The 18,434-nt window shown below is 42.9% G+C and overlaps 1 protein-coding gene across 1 annotated transcript; it reads right to left on the reverse strand.

The window, feature by feature from the left end:
• Nucleotides 1-9,796: 9,796 nt before the first annotated feature.
• Nucleotides 9,797-18,433, reverse strand: THUMPD2 (THUMP domain containing 2; the record flags this gene model as incomplete). Its single annotated transcript, XM_009993460.1, has 9 exons — nucleotides 9,797-10,112; nucleotides 11,627-11,744; nucleotides 13,464-13,578; nucleotides 14,183-14,254; nucleotides 14,846-14,933; nucleotides 15,227-15,279; nucleotides 16,587-16,664; nucleotides 17,703-18,106; nucleotides 18,385-18,433. Coding segments are annotated over 9 exons (1,293 nt in total), but the record flags the coding sequence as incomplete, so codon positions are not given.
• Between the last annotated feature and the right edge of the window lies 1 nt (nucleotide 18,434).

Genomic DNA, 18,434 nt, shown 5'->3' on the forward strand with positions numbered 1-18,434 from the left:
CTGCAGCCAAAGCCCTGCCTTTTTTTGAAGCTCTCCATAAACTATTATTTTTTTGATCTCTACAGCCTGGAACTTTTTCACAGCACTTCAATGTTGGGATATGTTGAAGTGCTCAATTGTGAGGCTTCATAGGAAGCCTGGGGCACCACCTTGAGGTTTTTGGGAGTTCTGCACCCAAGGGCCGCACCATTGCAAAGATAGTCCTGCACCATTTGTTTTTTGGGATAATTGCTCCTGGGGACTTTTCAGGAGCTCTGCAACCTGGATTTGTGGGGTTTTTTGAATGCTTCACCATTTGTTTTTTTGGGAGCTCATTATGTTTTCACTATTTTCTGGAATACTACAACACCCAAAGTCCTTAGAGTGCTTCACTGTGTCCTGCCCCACCCCCGGAGGAATGGATCAACATTTGGTTTATTTGGACTCATTCACCATTTCATTTTTTGGGAGTCCTGCTCCATTTGGGGGTTTTGGGAATCCCACCCCATTACAGTTTTTAATAAGCTCTGTACCCCAGAGCTTTTTTGCAGTTCTCCTTATACTAGGATTTTTAATGCTCTCTATACCAGCGATTTTTGGGAGCTCTACAGAAGGCTTTTACAGCACTATCAAGATAGGTATTTTGGAGTGCTCTATCCCTAAGCTTTTTAAGAGCCCTCCATCACTTGGGTGTTTTGAGGCTCTGGACTCTGGGGCTTATCGAGTGTTCCTCAACCCAGGGCGTCTTTGGAATGCTACACCATTTTGGTTTTTTGGGAGCCCTTTACAGTCTTGCTATTTTCTGGAATGCTACAACACTCAGCATTTTTTGAGTGTTTCACTGCACTACCTCAGAGAAGTGTATTATGATTTGAGAGTCCTGCACCATTTGGGTTTTTTTGCTAGTCCTGCACACTGCAGCTCTTCTGAAGCCCTTCATACCCCAGGAATTTTGTAGCTCTCTGTCCTGGTGATCTTGGGAGCTCTATAGCCAGGCGTTTTTTTGCAGCAATTCAGCGTTTGGATATTTTGCAGTGCTTCTTCATGGGGCTTTTCAGAGCCTCCCACAGGTGTTGGGGCTTTGGGGAGCTCTCCACCCTGGGGATTTTTGGAAGCTCTATACTCTAGGGCTTTTTTAGAACACTTAACCATTTTGATTTTCTGGAAGCCCTTTACAGTTTGACTTTTTTTCCCAGAATGCTACAAAACCTGGCATTTTTTGAGTGCTTCACCACACAGCCCTGGAGGAATGCTTCACCCCTCAGGTTTTTTTGGAATACTTTATTTATCAGCTTTTCTGGGGAGCTGTTCACCATTTAGATCTTTTCAAGCACTTCACTCCCTGGCTTTTATTGGAGCTCATCACTGCAAGTCCCTCAAAGAGTGCATTGCGTTGGGGTTTTTGACTTTTCAGTTTCAGTATAATGTCTCTTAGATTTGCAGATATTTGGAAGAATAAACATTACATAATGAAGGCAGTTCTCAGAAATGTTCTGACTTAATTAGTGTTGACTTCTAAAATTGTCTGAGAACTCAACATTTAATGTCATGGAAAAATAAGGGCGAAAATAGTTGTTGGGGGTTTCCTTGCTTAAGAGTAGTATTGCTGTGTTAAGTTTTAAGGACAATTTCCCACTCTTTTTTAAGAATTGGGCAGGAAAGAACAAATCTTGTATCTTTTAGCCTTCAGCTTAGGTATTGCTTCCCTTCACCACTAGCAGTAGTGGGACTCCTTGGCCAGCTGGTTGTTCTCTGGACCAGTATCAGTCAGGGCTCATGAAAGCCAGAAAGGAGGAACAAAATCTGATTAATGCAGAACACCAGCTCCTTCAGGAACAGCAGGCTAACAACTGCGTAAGGGCATGAATTGTTGCTTAAGAAAACATGACTTGAAATCAACAATCTGAATAAGTTATCCCTTTGCGTCCTCTTCCATTTGGGTTATTAGCACTGAAGGGGCTGTCACAAGTTCGTAAGAATATAAACTGTCTTTGTTAATTGCAACCAAAAATCTCAAAGAAGCTCATGTAAGAAAACGTGTTCATTTTTTGTTTCACTTGCACCATAAGTGCTCCAACTCCCAGCCTCTGTGATGATGAGGTTAACAGCAATGGCCCGTTTTTCCTCCTGGCCCTGTTTCCATAAGCAGGAGCCTGAAACCAATTCCTTCACATGCAGATTTCACAAAATGTAGCCCATTTTCCCATCATCACTGCAACATGATGTATCTAGAAATCAAAACCAGTGTACAACTGGCCTGCCCATTTATACAAGTGAACTATGACAATGGGAATGTATTACACAGGTCTTCCTGTCCTGGTGAACACCCAGCTGACCATGAGCCAACAATGTGCCCTTGTGGCCATGAAGGCCAATGGCATCCTGGGGTGAATTGAGAAGGGTGTAGCCAGGAAGTCAAGGGAGGTTATCTTCCTGCTCTACTCTGCCATAGTGAGGCCACATTTAGAATAATGCATCCAATTCTGGGCTCCCCAGTTCATAAAGCATAAAGAACTACTGGAACGAGTCCAGCACAGAGCCACAAAGATGATTAGGGGAATGGAGCATCTGCCCTGTGAGCAAAGACTGAGAGAGCTGGGGGCTGTTGAGCCTGGAGGAGACTGAGGGAAATCTCATAAACACTTGAAAATATCTGAAGGGAGAGTGTCAGGAGGATGGGTCCAGTCTCTTCTCAGCAGTGTCCAATGACACTACAAGGGGCAATGAGCACAAGCTGGAGAACAGGAGGTTCAAGTTAAACGTACAGAAAAGCCTCTTTACTGCGTACACTGCCCAGAGAGATTGTGGAGTCTCCTTCCCTGGAGACATTCAAAACCCATGTGGATGTGTTCCACTGTGATCTACCATAGGTGATCCTGCTCTAGCAAGGGGGTTGGACTAGATGATCTTCAGAGGTCACTTCCAACCCCGCCACCTTGTGATCCTGTGATTCCAGAAGCAAATATAAGCCTACAATGCTTCTACCTACATGCAGTCACATTACTAAATCTATACAGCATTTTTTCAATGTCTGCTCTGGAAAACCATGTAAGGATCCTGATTCAGAAATCCAGATTGCCATATATGGTGAGGAGTTCTAAAAAACCCACCAACCACTAAGTCAAATTGAAGAAGTACTACATAATTAAACAGGTAATAATTGCTACTGTTTCTGTGACAACGTAGAATATCAGATCACAACATTACCTGCAAAACTTCTACCAAAATCCAGAGTTCCTTGTTATTCCATTATACAAAAATTCGTTAACCAAGATGCCTCACAACTGGAAAGGCCTTATTACTCTGGAACTGAGATATGGAGTGGAGCAGAACTGGGATGGGCTCTATTGAGAAACACCAGCCAAGCAAGAGAATGTGCAAGGTGTGTGTCTGAAAAGGAGAGGAAAGAAGAAAAGGAGAAGGAAAGCTAGCATCTAGCACTGCCCCTAATATATGGCACAGCAGCAGATTCATGAGGAGAGGTCTATGCAGCTAAATCAGTATAGACATAAAATCCAAGGTCCAAGGAAGTAAATCTATTTCCAAGCTTATACTTGTCCTTCAAATGGAAGCTGGTAATATCAGGTGTATAAAACCAAAGTCTAAGTTGAACCAGTAACAACAGAGTACTTCTCTTTTTGACTATTACCTATGCAAACTGTTGAACAAAATGCAGTGATCTCTAAGCAAGTTGCTACTTCATGGTATAACTGGTTCCAGGGCACAGACAGGCTTCCTAACCTCCATTAGGTCAGCTATTCAGGAAAAGGCACGCAAATGGCTTCCCAATCCCCTAGCTCCCAGCCCTAAAGGCCTCCCCTTCAGCTTCTCTCAAACCCACACAATTCCTCCAGAAGCTGATTCAACTCTCCAATGAGGCAAAAGCCACTCACTTCCCTTTTTGTTAGTTTTCTGCCAGGTTAGCTAACCACAGCTGAAATACAGAGCTCTCAAAACACAGACAATTTGTTCCTAGCAAAGTCATAAGGAGGTTCAACAGCTATGAGGTCGAATCAAGAAGAAACAAAGATTAAAATGCCTATCAAAAAGCACTCAAGTAGAAGTCCATTAATATTTCCGAAGCAGCAGAGCTGTAGAAGAATTGATGCCTTCCTGGATCACCCCAAGAAGGAGGAGCAAGGGCACAGACATAGAGAGATGAGATTTGTACATAGGACTCTGCAAAATGGGAGATGACTCAGGGTCATCTGTTCTTCACACATCCTCTTCCAGGAACACACAGGAGCAGTACCAGAAACCAGAGACTCCAAAACACAATTGAGAGTAAAAGTCACCAAGTGTTCCCCAGAGAGGTCCACAGAATCCAGGAGTTTCAGCATGAAGCAGCTGAGCTGGTAGATGCACAACTTCCCTCACCAAAAACAGCGCGCATGCCAAAGAGCTGGAAGCAGAAAATCAGGCTTTTTCTTTTTCAAAATGAGACCTCCAGCAAAGCACACCTTACAAGAGTTCTGTGTCTGTGTCTGTTAAACAGCTGAAGCCTAATGACAAGAAGAACTGAAATAAGGAGACATGGAATAACAGATACCTTTGCAGGAATGACAATCTCACTATCACAAGTATTTGAATTTCAGTGAAGAGGAAAGTAAAGGAAGGGCCTTTCTTTTAGTAAGATGTTGAAAATCTTTGGAAGGGCCCATCCACACTTGATGAATGACCTGTTAGATGGCAAATGAAGTTCAACCTTTACTAAACTAAAGTAATAACTTGGGGTTTTTTTTCCAAGATATGCTGTGATATAAATTAATCATATCAAGAAAAGAAATGGACATACAATCACCCTAGAATATGCCTCAAAGCAGTTAACACCCAAACCAAAAGTAGTAGAATGCAAATTATTCCTAAGTGTGCAACTCTTGTAACCCAGACCTTAAAAGAATGGCATAAATTACAAAGGTCCTTGGAACAGAGGTTATTAGAACAGCAATTACAGAGCAAGAGACACAAAAGTCTTTGTAAATGAAGATTAAGTAAATACTAAGCAAACAAAACTAAGCAATCATCTCATTTAACTCTAGGAATATTTCCTGAAACTGGACAGGACAGGATGTCTTTTCCATAACCAAAAAAACCCTACCTCTTCTTTTACACTTTAATGGTCTTCCTACACAACTGAATTATTTGCAGCACTGAAATACAGAAGCAGGACAGAAGTTACATTTTCTTCTCTGGAGACATTAAAAACCCGACTAGATGTGTCCCTGTGTGATCTAGCTGTAGCAGGGGGGTTGGTTATTAGCACTGAAGGGGCTGTCACAAGTTCGTAAGAATATAAACTGTCTTTGTTAATTGCAACCAAAAATCTCAAAGAAGCTCATGTAAGAAAACGTGTTCATTTTTTGTTTCACTTGCACCATAAGCGCTCCAACTCCCAGCCTCTGTGATGATGAGGTTAACAGCAATGGCCCGTTTTTCCTCCTGGCCCTGTTTCCATAAGCAGGAGCCTGAAACCAATTCCTTCACATGCAGATTTCACAAAATGTAGCCCATTTTCCCATCATCACTGCAACATGATGTATCTAGAAATCAAAACCAGTGTACAACTGGCCTGCCCATTTATACAAGTGAACTATGACAATGGGAATGTATTACACAGGTCTTCCTGTCCTGGTGAACACCCAGCTGACCATGAGCCAACAATGTGCCCTTGTGGCCATGAAGGCCAATGGCATCCTGGGGTGAATTGAGAAGGGTGTAGCCAGGAAGTCAAGGGAGGTTATCTTCCTGCTCTACTCTGCCATAGTGAGGCCACATTTAGAATAATGCATCCAATTCTGGGCTCCCCAGTTCATAAAGCATAAAGAACTACTGGAACGAGTCCAGCACAGAGCCACAAAGATGATTAGGGGAATGGAGCATCTGCCCTGTGAGCAAAGACTGAGAGAGCTGGGGGCTGTTGAGCCTGGAGGAGACTGAGGGAAATCTCATAAACACTTGAAAATATCTGAAGGGAGAGTGTCAGGAGGATGGGTCCAGTCTCTTCTCAGCAGTGTCCAATGACACTACAAGGGGCAATGAGCACAAGCTGGAGAACAGGAGGTTCAAGTTAAACGTACAGAAAAGCCTCTTTACTGCGTACACTGCCCAGAGAGATTGTGGAGTCTCCTTCCCTGGAGACATTCAAAACCCATGTGGATGTGTTCCACTGTGATCTACCATAGGTGATCCTGCTCTAGCAAGGGGGTTGGACTAGATGATCTTCAGAGGTCACTTCCAACCCCGCCACCTTGTGATCCTGTGATTCCAGAAGCAAATATAAGCCTACAATGCTTCTACCTACATGCAGTCACATTACTAAATCTATACAGCATTTTTTCAATGTCTGCTCTGGAAAACCATGTAAGGATCCTGATTCAGAAATCCAGATTGCCATATATGGTGAGGAGTTCTAAAAAACCCACCAACCACTAAGTCAAATTGAAGAAGTACTACATAATTAAACAGGTAATAATTGCTACTGTTTCTGTGACAACGTAGAATATCAGATCACAACATTACCTGCAAAACTTCTACCAAAATCCAGAGTTCCTTGTTATTCCATTATACAAAAATTCGTTAACCAAGATGCCTCACAACTGGAAAGGCCTTATTACTCTGGAACTGAGATATGGAGTGGAGCAGAACTGGGATGGGCTCTATTGAGAAACACCAGCCAAGCAAGAGAATGTGCAAGGTGTGTGTCTGAAAAGGAGAGGAAAGAAGAAAAGGAGAAGGAAAGCTAGCATCTAGCACTGCCCCTAATATATGGCACAGCAGCAGATTCATGAGGAGAGGTCTATGCAGCTAAATCAGTATAGACATAAAATCCAAGGTCCAAGGAAGTAAATCTATTTCCAAGCTTATACTTGTCCTTCAAATGGAAGCTGGTAATATCAGGTGTATAAAACCAAAGTCTAAGTTGAACCAGTAACAACAGAGTACTTCTCTTTTTGACTATTACCTATGCAAACTGTTGAACAAAATGCAGTGATCTCTAAGCAAGTTGCTACTTCATGGTATAACTGGTTCCAGGGCACAGACAGGCTTCCTAACCTCCATTAGGTCAGCTATTCAGGAAAAGGCACGCAAATGGCTTCCCAATCCCCTAGCTCCCAGCCCTAAAGGCCTCCCCTTCAGCTTCTCTCAAACCCACACAATTCCTCCAGAAGCTGATTCAACTCTCCAATGAGGCAAAAGCCACTCACTTCCCTTTTTGTTAGTTTTCTGCCAGGTTAGCTAACCACAGCTGAAATACAGAGCTCTCAAAACACAGACAATTTGTTCCTAGCAAAGTCATAAGGAGGTTCAACAGCTATGAGGCCGAATCAAGAAGAAACAAAGATTAAAATGCCTATCAAAAAGCACTCAAGTAGAAGTCCATTAATATTTCCGAAGCAGCAGAGCTGTAGAAGAATTGATGCCTTCCTGGATCACCCCAAGAAGGAGGAGCAAGGGCACAGACATAGAGAGATGAGATTTGTACATAGGACTCTGCAAAATGGGAGATGACTCAGGGTCATCTGTTCTTCACACATTCTCTTCCAGGAACACACAGGAGCAGTACCAGAAACCAGAGACTCCAAAACACAATTGAGAGTAAAAGTCACCAAGTGTTCCCCAGAGAGGTCCACAGAATCCAGGAGTTTCAGCATGAAGCAGCTGAGCTGGTAGATGCACAACTTCCCTCACCAAAACCAGCGCGCATGTCAAAGAGCTGGAAGCAGAAAATCAGGCTTTTTCTTTTTCAAAATGAGACCTCCAGCAAAGCACACCCTACAAGAGTTCTGTGTCTGCGTTTGTTAAACAGCTGAAGCCTAATGACAAGAAGAACTGAAATAAGGAGACATGGAATAACAGATACCTTTGCAGGAATGACAATCTCACTATCACAAGTATTTGAATTTCAGTGAAGAGGAAAGTAAAGGAAGGGCCTTTCTTTTAGTAAGATGTTGAAAATCTTTGGAAGGGCCCATCCACACTTGATGAATGACCTGTTAGATGGCAAATGAAGTTCAACCTTTACTAAACTAAAGTAATAACTTGGGGTTTTTTTTCCAAGATATGCTGTGATATAAATTAATCATATCAAGAAAAGAAATGGACATACAATCACCCTAGAATATGCCTCAAAGCAGTTAACACCCAAACCAAAAGTAGTAGAATGCAAATTATTCCTAAGTGTGCAACTCTTGTAACCCAGACCTTAAAAGAATGGCATAAATTACAAAGGTCCTTGGAACAGAGGTTATTAGAACAGCAATTACATAGCAAGAGACACAAAAGTCTTTGTAAATGAAGATTAAGTAAATACTAAGCAAACAAAACTAAGCAATCATCTCATTTAACTCTAGGAATATTTCCTGAAACTGGACAGGACAGGATGTCTTTTCCATAACCAAAAAAACCCTACCTCTTCTTTTACACTTTAATGGTCTTCCTACACAACTGAATTATTTGCAGCACTGAAATACAGAAGCAGGACAGAAGTTACATTTTCTTCTCTGGAGACATTAAAAACCCGACTAGATGTGTCCCTGTGTGATCTAGCTGTAGCAGGGGGGTTGCACTAGACGATATGAAGAGGGCCCTTCCAACCATGACAACTCTATAACATGCAGACAGCACAAACTAATTTTCAGTCTTTCTAGCATATATCATTTTGAATGAGAAAATTTGAGAGAAGATAAAATTCAAGAATTTTTGAGACACAACTGCAATCAGAAAAGTAATTATGCTATCAGTCTCCCAACTAGACTTTAGATGAAACTAAATTACTTGACAAAAAACAAAACCATGGAAATGAAAATATGATATGCAGCACTGAAGAATGCTCAACCCCCCCCCAAAAAGCCACTGCTAGCTAATTGTGTTTTGTTACATCAACCATTTTACAAAGTAGTCACTCGATTTCACCATTACTTTTAGCGGTCTTGAAAGAAGACACCTCTGGACAAGGAAACAGATTTTAAGTCCTACAAGAACTTCACTAAAAAAATTCCTTGTAAACTGAAACATCGCCTGTCTTTCAGACCCTCACTGAAAAGAATGTTACGTCTCCTGATTATATTCCTAGGACACAAGAAGAACTAAGCAACACAGATGAAGCTTCATCTCCTACAACAAATTTGCACTGGTGCTAGTTAGGGTCAGTCCACACCACAGGCTCTTACTTTAAATTCTAAGATGTCCAGAGTAGAGACATGCTTGCTATGGAAAGCACACGGACAAAGTAATGCTTCCAAATGACAACACACAACTTTTTTTTTTTCCATCTTCCATATTGTGCCCTGGGAGTAATATTACACATGTAAATGTTGCAAAGAATTAATACAGAAAATAGTTTATTTTCCACTCAGAGATCTCAATAGCCACACTTCAAATTAATCAGAAATTAGGTTTAAAGTAAAATAAAAGACTGCATGGTAAAGCATACATCCAGCCCTCAAAAACAGCTGGAGATTTCTTCAGATAAGAAGTGCTTCCTAAAAAATACTGCTGAAAGTAAAAATCCATTTACATTTGGTTTTGTAGTTCTGCAAATAGTGACCTTCTCTCCCAAAGAAACTCCTCCCAACATTGCGAGGCTCTCTCCCATTACAGTATTTTACAATAAAAGCATCTGAAACACTAGTAGACATCATCTGCCTCTCCTAAAAGCCCAAGAGAAAAGCAGTGCCTTAGGACAGCCAATGAAACTGAGGTGAGCTAACAAATGGCACAGGCTTCATTTGGATCAGCAGAGTTCCACCAGATCACTGCCGTGCTGCTTTTCAGGTGTAATCAGGATGCAAGTTCACTTTGGCCTGGTGCAAGAAAGCTACCGATTCCCAGTAGCAGAGGTCTTCCTGTATTTGTATATGAAAGCATCTGTCTTTCCAAGGCTAACCCCATAGACACCATCTGGCACCAGAGACCCAAAACGTGTCTGTCGGCTGCTGAGAAAGGATTCTTCAACACCATTCCCCAAGGAGGAATTCCCACCAACATTCAGAGCTTTTGCAGCAGCAGTTTCACATGCACCTTCAGAAATGGCACTAGAAGAGTCCTTTTCAGCACACCTGGTAATGCCATCCATGCACTTATGGAGATCTTGACTCCATAGCAGCACAATAGTGCCTCCAACACAGAGTACTCTGCAGCAAAAAGAAAGGTGAAGTGTTCAGCCTGCCTGGCATTTATTCATCTGTGCAGCACTCAACACTGCTGGCATTTCAGATGTCAGCTGCTTTCAGTAAACCACCTAAGCATGTTCAGGGTCATGGCTCAGCTCAGTAAGCTGTGTCTCCAAAGGGAATTCAAATTCCCTGCCTTTATAACTCTTCCTAAATGAGGTAACTGGCCCCTGTCCTGACTCCCAAACATTTCTGACCTCAAGAGTTCTTTCCATTGGGTTGGCAGGGATGATGGAATCAGGTTTTTTTCCCTCTCAGTATTGTTCCAATGGTTTGAGGGCAACAACACCTTCAAACCCTGCTTTTGGGTCACATGAGCCTCCACCAGTCTGCAAAGCAACAACTTCCCAGGGCAGCAAGAGCTTCTCAGGTAGATGAGGCAATTCCAAAGCTGGCCTTTCCCTTTGGAAATTTTAAAAGTTCTGTCCTTTCCGTGTTCCACTGATTCTTAATGACTTTCAAACTCAGGAAACAGAGGAAAACTAACCACTGCTTGCAATCCATTTTCCTTAGCACATGAGCAAACACTACACTGGGCTTTGAAAGAGTGGAAGAAAAAGACTACCCTGGCTCTGTTCACAGCAAATGGGTTAAACAGTCTTAGTGGTGGGGCTCTCATGGTAATGGTCCCTTCCTCACCTCCACCTCTAAAGGAAATAATTTGCTTAGGATGATCCAACAGAGCAAACGAGACCAGAAGACAAGCACAGCCAGGGCAAGCTGACGCAAGATAGCCCTGCCATTCTGTGGAGCTACCTCACCTTCCTTAGCATCTTCCTGCCACATTCTTGCAGTGGGTGAGCAAGGTCAATCATCCATGAAAGACCAGTCCTACAGACAGAGCTTGTTTTCAGCCAATAAAGGAAATAAAGGGGCAGATGGTTTGAACTGCCCCTTAGAAGCTGCTCACTATTAGGCTGGCTCAACTCTGCCACAAAATAACAAAGTGACAGATGAAAAGAGGCATCTAAAAGCAGACCAGATGGCTAGCTGGGTATTTCAGTATACACTAACAGAAAGGAAAACACATACCTCCAGTTCCTGGTCCGATTCTTCCTGCTAACGCAGGCTGCTAAAAGCTTTGTTGTGAACTCCAAACAAAAGCCTATAACTTTATACAAGCAGACCTTAACCAAGAAAGGCTTATTGATTTATTTGCCTGGCTATGCTTTAAGTTTGTCTGGATCACCCTCTCTGTTCTGTCACCACCATCTCTTGTAAAGAATATTTGTGTGTGGTTCATACCAGTTCTTTCCTTGTCAGCTTGTGCTGCCATCAGCACTTCCACAGCTTGCAGGTCAAGCCACAACAGCCTCTAAGTGAGGAGCCAAGAGCTCAGAATTTCACAGTCTGCACAGGATCAGACTACAGAGCTGCAGACTATTTAAAATAAAGCAAACGTGAAGCTGCCTGAATGCTTAGGATCGCAAACTATCATGACACTTAGACCAAAGCACGTCAAAGGCCACACATACCTCTCCATTTCCTGGAGAATATCTGGCAGAAGCTCTATGTCTTTTGTGATCTTGAACTTCTTCCCAAATGGAATATCCGAAATCACAGCGTCAAAGCTTTCTGAAGGCAAGGGCAATGCTGCAGAATAAAGGCAGGTCTTTACATCTAACTCTCTGAAAAATGAATAGCAGTTATGCTCCCATTTACCTTACAAAACTGTTTGCCAGCTCTTTTGTGGGTTACACCCCCAGGTTCATAGCTCCTTCTGTACTTATCCTCACCAAAAGCACTACAAAGCCACCAACCCAGTGCAGAACAGGAAGAAACAAATGCAGGACAGTGGGGTTTAGCCTGCAGATTCCCTGCTCCTGCTGGTATGAGAGTAAGGCTCTCTTAAAAGGGAACTGCATGGTTCCAAACTAACTGCTGCTTCTCAACATCTTTACAAGCAAAATGAGAAAGATGAGCTAAGCTTGCAAGCACTTAGCACAGATGTTCAGATGCACACATATGAACAGCAAGGAACTGCAGGTTCAATTCCTCTCCAACCCCCTTTTCTCCTCTGAAGAACCCAGTTACAGCCACTATCTGTGGGAGACTGTTGGTGTCTGTTGCAACGATTCTCAAGTATTGCCACACACTCTCCAGGGAACATGCATCCTTGCCGTGATGAAGGACAGGCACACCCCAGGCTGTGCTGGCCACAGTGTAGCCAGCATATGAAACAAGGAGACTGTGGCTTCTCCACCCCTCAGAAAGCTCAAAACTCAACTGGACAAAGCCCTGAGAAACTTCACCCAGCTTTGGGTTTAGCCCCACTCCCAGAAAACTGCAGGACTACAGATCTCCAGCAGTCCCTTTCTCTCCTAAACCCTACTGTGACTCTATGCCAGCCTTTCCAGAACTGGCTGGAGATGGTTCTTGGACCATCCTTGGATCAACACTTAACAGCACAACTTTAAATCCATTTTATTTACAAATGGAAGGACAAGTGACCTACGGTCCTTCTCAAAACATGCAGAAATACCAGCTTCACAAAGGCACCAGTTACTTTTTCAGTATTAGAAAAGCTTGACATCAGAGTACGTTCTGTTATCCTAGAAGTCAAGCACAATCACATCTTTTAAGGAAGAAATAAAGCTATATATATATATATTTAGCAAAAAGAAAGAATAATATTTCTTAATATTCTGGTAAGAAATAAATATTGCAAGGTATAAAAATATGCATGCATCATCACCCACGTACAGGGAAAAAAACAGCCAGCTTTTGTCTGTCATGAATTTCATAAAGCACAAATTTAGATTCAGGCTTTGAGGACCAAAATAAGGTCATACAATTATCACCTTCTCCTCAAACTAGCTCATTCACTGAAAGCAAAGAGATACCCTCTTCCAGGAGGAAGGCATCATCATTTAAAATAAGCCTACCACAAAACGTCAACAATTCATCTCTGAACTTCAGGAGTCCTCACTATTACTCATTTGGTACAATCAAGTGATCAAGTGTCAACTGATATTTTATCTGTATTTGTCCTTGTTCTGTTCCCCTTAGAAATAAAAAGCTCTCACATGTGTGTACCTTAATGGTAAATTTGTGAATACCACAAAGACAGAATAACTGCCCTTGTCTGACAATTATTATTTTCATTGTCTTCCGCTCAATTTATTCTTGCCAATGTTCATATAGGGAAGTACAAATAATTATCCATTCACTAGCACTAGAGAGTCACTATTCAGCTATACGTTAAGAGTTACCTCTACTACACATCACCTCAAGAGAACCTACACTACCCGTATAATGCCAGAACCACAAAAAAAGTCAAATATGTCTCACTTGGAAAGCCTACAGACATACCTTTCACAGAAGCTTTAAGTAACTCAATCTTATCCATCAAGCCTGCAGTTCTAATATTCACATCTGCACCCTCTAACTGTGAATCACTTATATCAACACCCCAGTAACAGGCTTCCTGTTCAGAGAAAAAGATAAAAGTAATTTAGTTGACAAATAAACCTTTCTCAGAACAACCTTGATCCACAGCCCTTCTACCACAAAACCCTTTCTGGGAGATCTACTACCATTACAGAGTAATACACAGACCCAGAGGACTGCAGAATGGGGGAAGTCTGTGCTACCTCAACCCCCTTCATGTTCTGATCTGCTCAAACCACTTGTAACTTACAGAAGCACTGAGGCTATGTTCTTACAGTAAGACCCCAGCTAGCTACAGAAAGTCACGTTGCCTCTGACACTGACAACTGACTGTACCATCACACCAACAGCTCTGCTCCCAGGATTGCACAGCCCAGACAGTTTTAGAAGTCCACGGTTGCCTCACACAAACCGCACAGTATACACAGGACTGTCAGCACCCACCTGCACAAATATGCAGGATTTGGATGCACGTTCCTCTAGAGGAATGTCCGTACTAAAACACTTCTAACTGCCTAGGAAGATCAGTTTGGTTCCACTTTCCAGTAATGGACTTTAGTGTATGTAGCTGTGGGACAGATTTTTCTCCACACAACTTGCCATCTTGCAAAGGTCCCAGCTGTTGCCACTGTGATACTCACAGGCCACTCTTTAGCAGCTTCCAGCAGTATCGTTCCTACTCCACACATGGGATCCAGCACAAAGGCACCTGCCTACAAAATTAAAGGGGTCATTGCATCCCAAGCAAGACAGACTTCTCTCCCAGGACACAGCTTACTCAGGGATGTACAGATCACCTACATACTCCCACTGAATCCAGTGCAGGTAACAATAGTCACTGGTTTGCCACGTCAAATTTGCTTATTAGAGTATAGTAAAAAGCACGAATAGTTTCACTAAAGACAATGCATCCAACCTTGAGGTGACATTTAGAGAAACAAATTATGACTGTGCTGCAGACAAGATACTGGTACTAAAATAATATGTAGAAAACATCAGATTTGCTTCTGTCTCCCTTGGGAAAACAACCCCTAGCAAGGTTTGAAGCCTGGGTAGTGAAAAAAAATCTTGCCATTTAGAAATATATATTCATATAAGGAATAGCACCTTCCTGAGAAGGACCCGAGATTACAGCAGATGCCTGGTTGAACTGCAGGTGACAGAACACTCTGATCACAGATAAGGCAAATCCTGTCCACAGGCATTAGAGTATGGGGCATTAAAGTCACCACACTTCTTTGAAGACTCCAGCTCCAGCCTAACCCACCCAACTCAGGACTCCAAGGCCGTGAACATTCACTTACACTGATTTCAGCCAGAGATGCCATGGCCCACGCGATGGTCGATCGCAGCCCCGCCGCTTTGATGTACTCGCGGTTTGCCAACGGAAGCCTGCAGGCAGGGAAAAACCAACACAGGATAATGGTATAACCACCCAGAAAAGCTCATGCAATATGAAAGAACAAATGAACTGGACAGACAGAAACCGCAGCTTGCTTTTATCCATAACTCACTGCAAAGTCTGGCCTACATGCTCAGGTAAGCTCCACACAGGTCATCAGACTAACGGGGGAGTCCAGTGAATACTGAACCAGAAGGCAAATAATCACAGGGCACAGCAAGACTATTCAGAAATTATGTCTGGTCTGATACTACCAAGACAAATCTGTGAGGAGAACGCCTACCTGAAAAGAGGAATCCCCACTACAGAATAAATGTCATTAAGATGTACAAAGACCTGAAAGAGGAAAAAAAATACCTTAGACACACTCAACCTGGCACAACAACAGCTTTATCTCATTTAACCTAGACACATAAGATGCTTCTACAAACTTCTGATCTAGTTTTTAAGGAAATACACATTGTAGACAATTATGATTAGTTGATAGAAATCACACTATGTGATCTGAATGCCTCTTTAAAGAGGATTTAAAATTTAAGCAAGCTGAGAAGGGAATTTTGTCAGCCAGGAATCCATCAGCAAACAACTGAATCTTTCAGGGAACCAATTTTTGTAACAATTAATGGATATTTTTAATTATTAAACCACTTACTCTAAGCAAGAACAGATTATTCACTGTAGACTAGCATTCAGCTATTTACACACAAAAAAACCCCAAGTGCCACTAAGCAGCATTTCAGATGGAAGGCAAATGTGGTGAATCCTTCCAAAAAAATAGGGAGTTCAAAGGAACTGTCCTCTGGTCCCATAGAGAACACCCTAAAAGATGACTAAGCTCTACAACAGGTCTTGCATGACTGTAGTCACTCCCCAGACACCCCAAAGAGACACATGATGCTTTTGCAATATCCCAGTCCTCAGTACTTGAAAGGTTCCAGAGCAAAAATCTGGACAGGAACAAGAGCCCCACTTAAGACTCAAAGCCGTATCTGATGAACAGCCTGAGAAAACCAAAGCCAGGAGATGAACTTTGTGCTTATACAAAAGGCCTCAGACCTCCCAGCATCAGTGCTGAGAGCAGCCTCCATAGGCCAAGCATAGGGATGGATAAACAGCTTGTCAAGAGCTCTTGAGTTATCTCCAGACTCCAGACAGCTTGCACCAGGGGGAGTGCCTTAAGCGAGCTGTTTGTCAGGGGCAGGGCCTAGGAGGAGGCTCTTCCATAAGCAGCATTCTCAAATCCAGTTCCTTGAGAAGACGACCTTGCTCCTTGCTCTCTTCCCCTACAGAGGCTAAATGAGCTGCCCAGTGCCTCAGGTGATCTCCATTTTCAACACAGAGTCCTGCAGCTTGTAAGTGTGCCAGATCCCGAGACATTGCCTGTCAGGATCCCTGCCCTCACGTACAGCTCCACACTGGCCTTTCTGGTATTTAAGTGCCCTGGAAGACACACACACGTGGTGGCTACCAAAAAGCTTTGTTCAGTACTGCTAGGTGATTTCTAGCTAAATTCAGCTGAAGAAGGATGAACAGGGAAAGGCCAAGGTCCTGAGAGCAAAGGGAGCAGAGAACAAGACAAAATACACAAGGGACAATTCCAGAAGCAGCAACAGGCCATCTGGCACACAAGCACTGACTGCTACCTCCAGGTTTGGGTTCCGCAGATCTGTGCACCATCCAAACTGCTTCATGAGTGCTATGCCAATGGCTCTTCCAATCTCCTGCAAGAGGGAAGCACAGTCACAGCAGGAAAAATAACAGAATTAAGAAAACTATAGATCACAGCCTTGACTCCACAATCCTTAAAAACAGCTGGGGAAAAGTCTCTCTTTATCCCTAGGAAAACAATTTGTACAAAGACCAGAAGAGATGCAAAAGGGCAGAGAAAGTGAGCAAGGGGCAGAGCACACATACCACAGGACAAAATTACTATCACTCAGCTGGAAGCTGAAGGCCTGCCCAAGGTACAACAAAAGTTGTTATCATTTTAGCATTATATATCATGTACAAAATATTTCTGATTGCTGTAAATTTGATTATTTAAGAGAAAACCTGAGAACATACAACTGCAACTCACGGTTTTATTGCTTTTATGGCATCTACAATGCCCTGACTATCCTCAGAATATGACAGTTCAAACGTGCAGTACAAATTTAAGCAAATACTCATGTTGGCCAGCTCATGTATTCCACCTTTCCAAGGTACCAGCTTTAGTAGGAAAAAAAAAAAAATCTAGTTAAACTACTCTTCAAGTAAGAGAGAGTTGCATAATGTGAAGCTACAAGGGTTTCTTTTTTGCTTTTCATCACAGGAGAAAGGTATTATAGACGGAAAGAGAACTGGATGGAAAAGGCAACTGGAAGTGTCCACATCACTATTCCCTCTCACGGACCAAGATCCACACACGCTCCCATGACACTTTTCAAGGCTGAGTTCCCCTCTTGGGGAACAAGTTCTCCCCAGTACCCAGAGTCCACCAGAACTGAAACATTCTGGTTTTGAGCTTTCTTTTACATTGTCTGCCACGAAGGCATTAACTTGAAAAATATTCAGGGTAACAATGCCCAGAAATTAACAACAGCCCTTGTGTTTCCATTTGTTTAAGGTGAATGCAGGTTAAGGGCTTCTTTGAGAAAACACAGAAAAAGCTTAGATCAGTTTCTTATTGTAAAACATACAACACAATTTAGAGACAATGAAATGATACATCTTCCTTCACCTTTGTTAAATTGTTCTAAAATAGTGATACATTAGCGCACCTGTGAAGTAAGTATTTTGGCAATTGCTCCACTACAACGACAAGAAACTCTGAAGCTAAGCTGCTCATTTGCAACAGGCTCCTCTCCATTGCTTTTGGAAGGGTCTTCTAAGGAAGTCTTGCTTTCAGCTGAGCTGTCCTGGTTGCTCTCCTCTGGTACCACACACCCCTCTCCAGGTTCCATTTGACATTCCTCAGATAAAGTCTTTCTCAGTCGTTCTGTTTTCTGCCTTTTAGCTGCAATATTTGTTCCTCCTTCCGACTTCCTTTTCAAAGGCAGCTGGCTTTCCTGAGAGACATCTTTTCTCCCCTCACTCCCATGAAGGTTTCTCCAAATAGAGACAACATCCAGCAAACTCTTTGGTTCCCCAGTGACAAGGCTTATAACGTCATGCAGCATTTTCCCTGGAAGAAAAAGCAGTTTCAGGTGAAGCAGTTCAGCCTCAGCATTTTACCTTCCTGCGGATTGAGGAATGCTGTTAACAGAGGCCGTGTTGAGACTTCACCCACGCGTGAATCCAGGAGCCGCAGCAGCAGCAACAGGAGCTCCCCACACCCACACACCCCACCCGGGCATCCCTCTGACTGCAGGCCCTGCGGAACCACCGTTCGGGGGCTGAATTCTGCAGAACAACGCAGCAGCTCCAGAAACCCAGACCCCCCCCTCCCTGAGCGCTCCGTACCTTTACTCCCACAAACCCCAAGCGGCGGACGCTTCTTCAGCAGCAAAAAC

The sequence above is a fragment of the Chaetura pelagica genome, unplaced genomic scaffold, assembly GCF_000747805.2.
Source record: "Chaetura pelagica isolate M959 unplaced genomic scaffold, ChaPel_1.0 scaffold472, whole genome shotgun sequence".
In the NCBI taxonomy this organism is placed as follows: Eukaryota; Metazoa; Chordata; class Aves; order Apodiformes; family Apodidae; genus Chaetura; species Chaetura pelagica.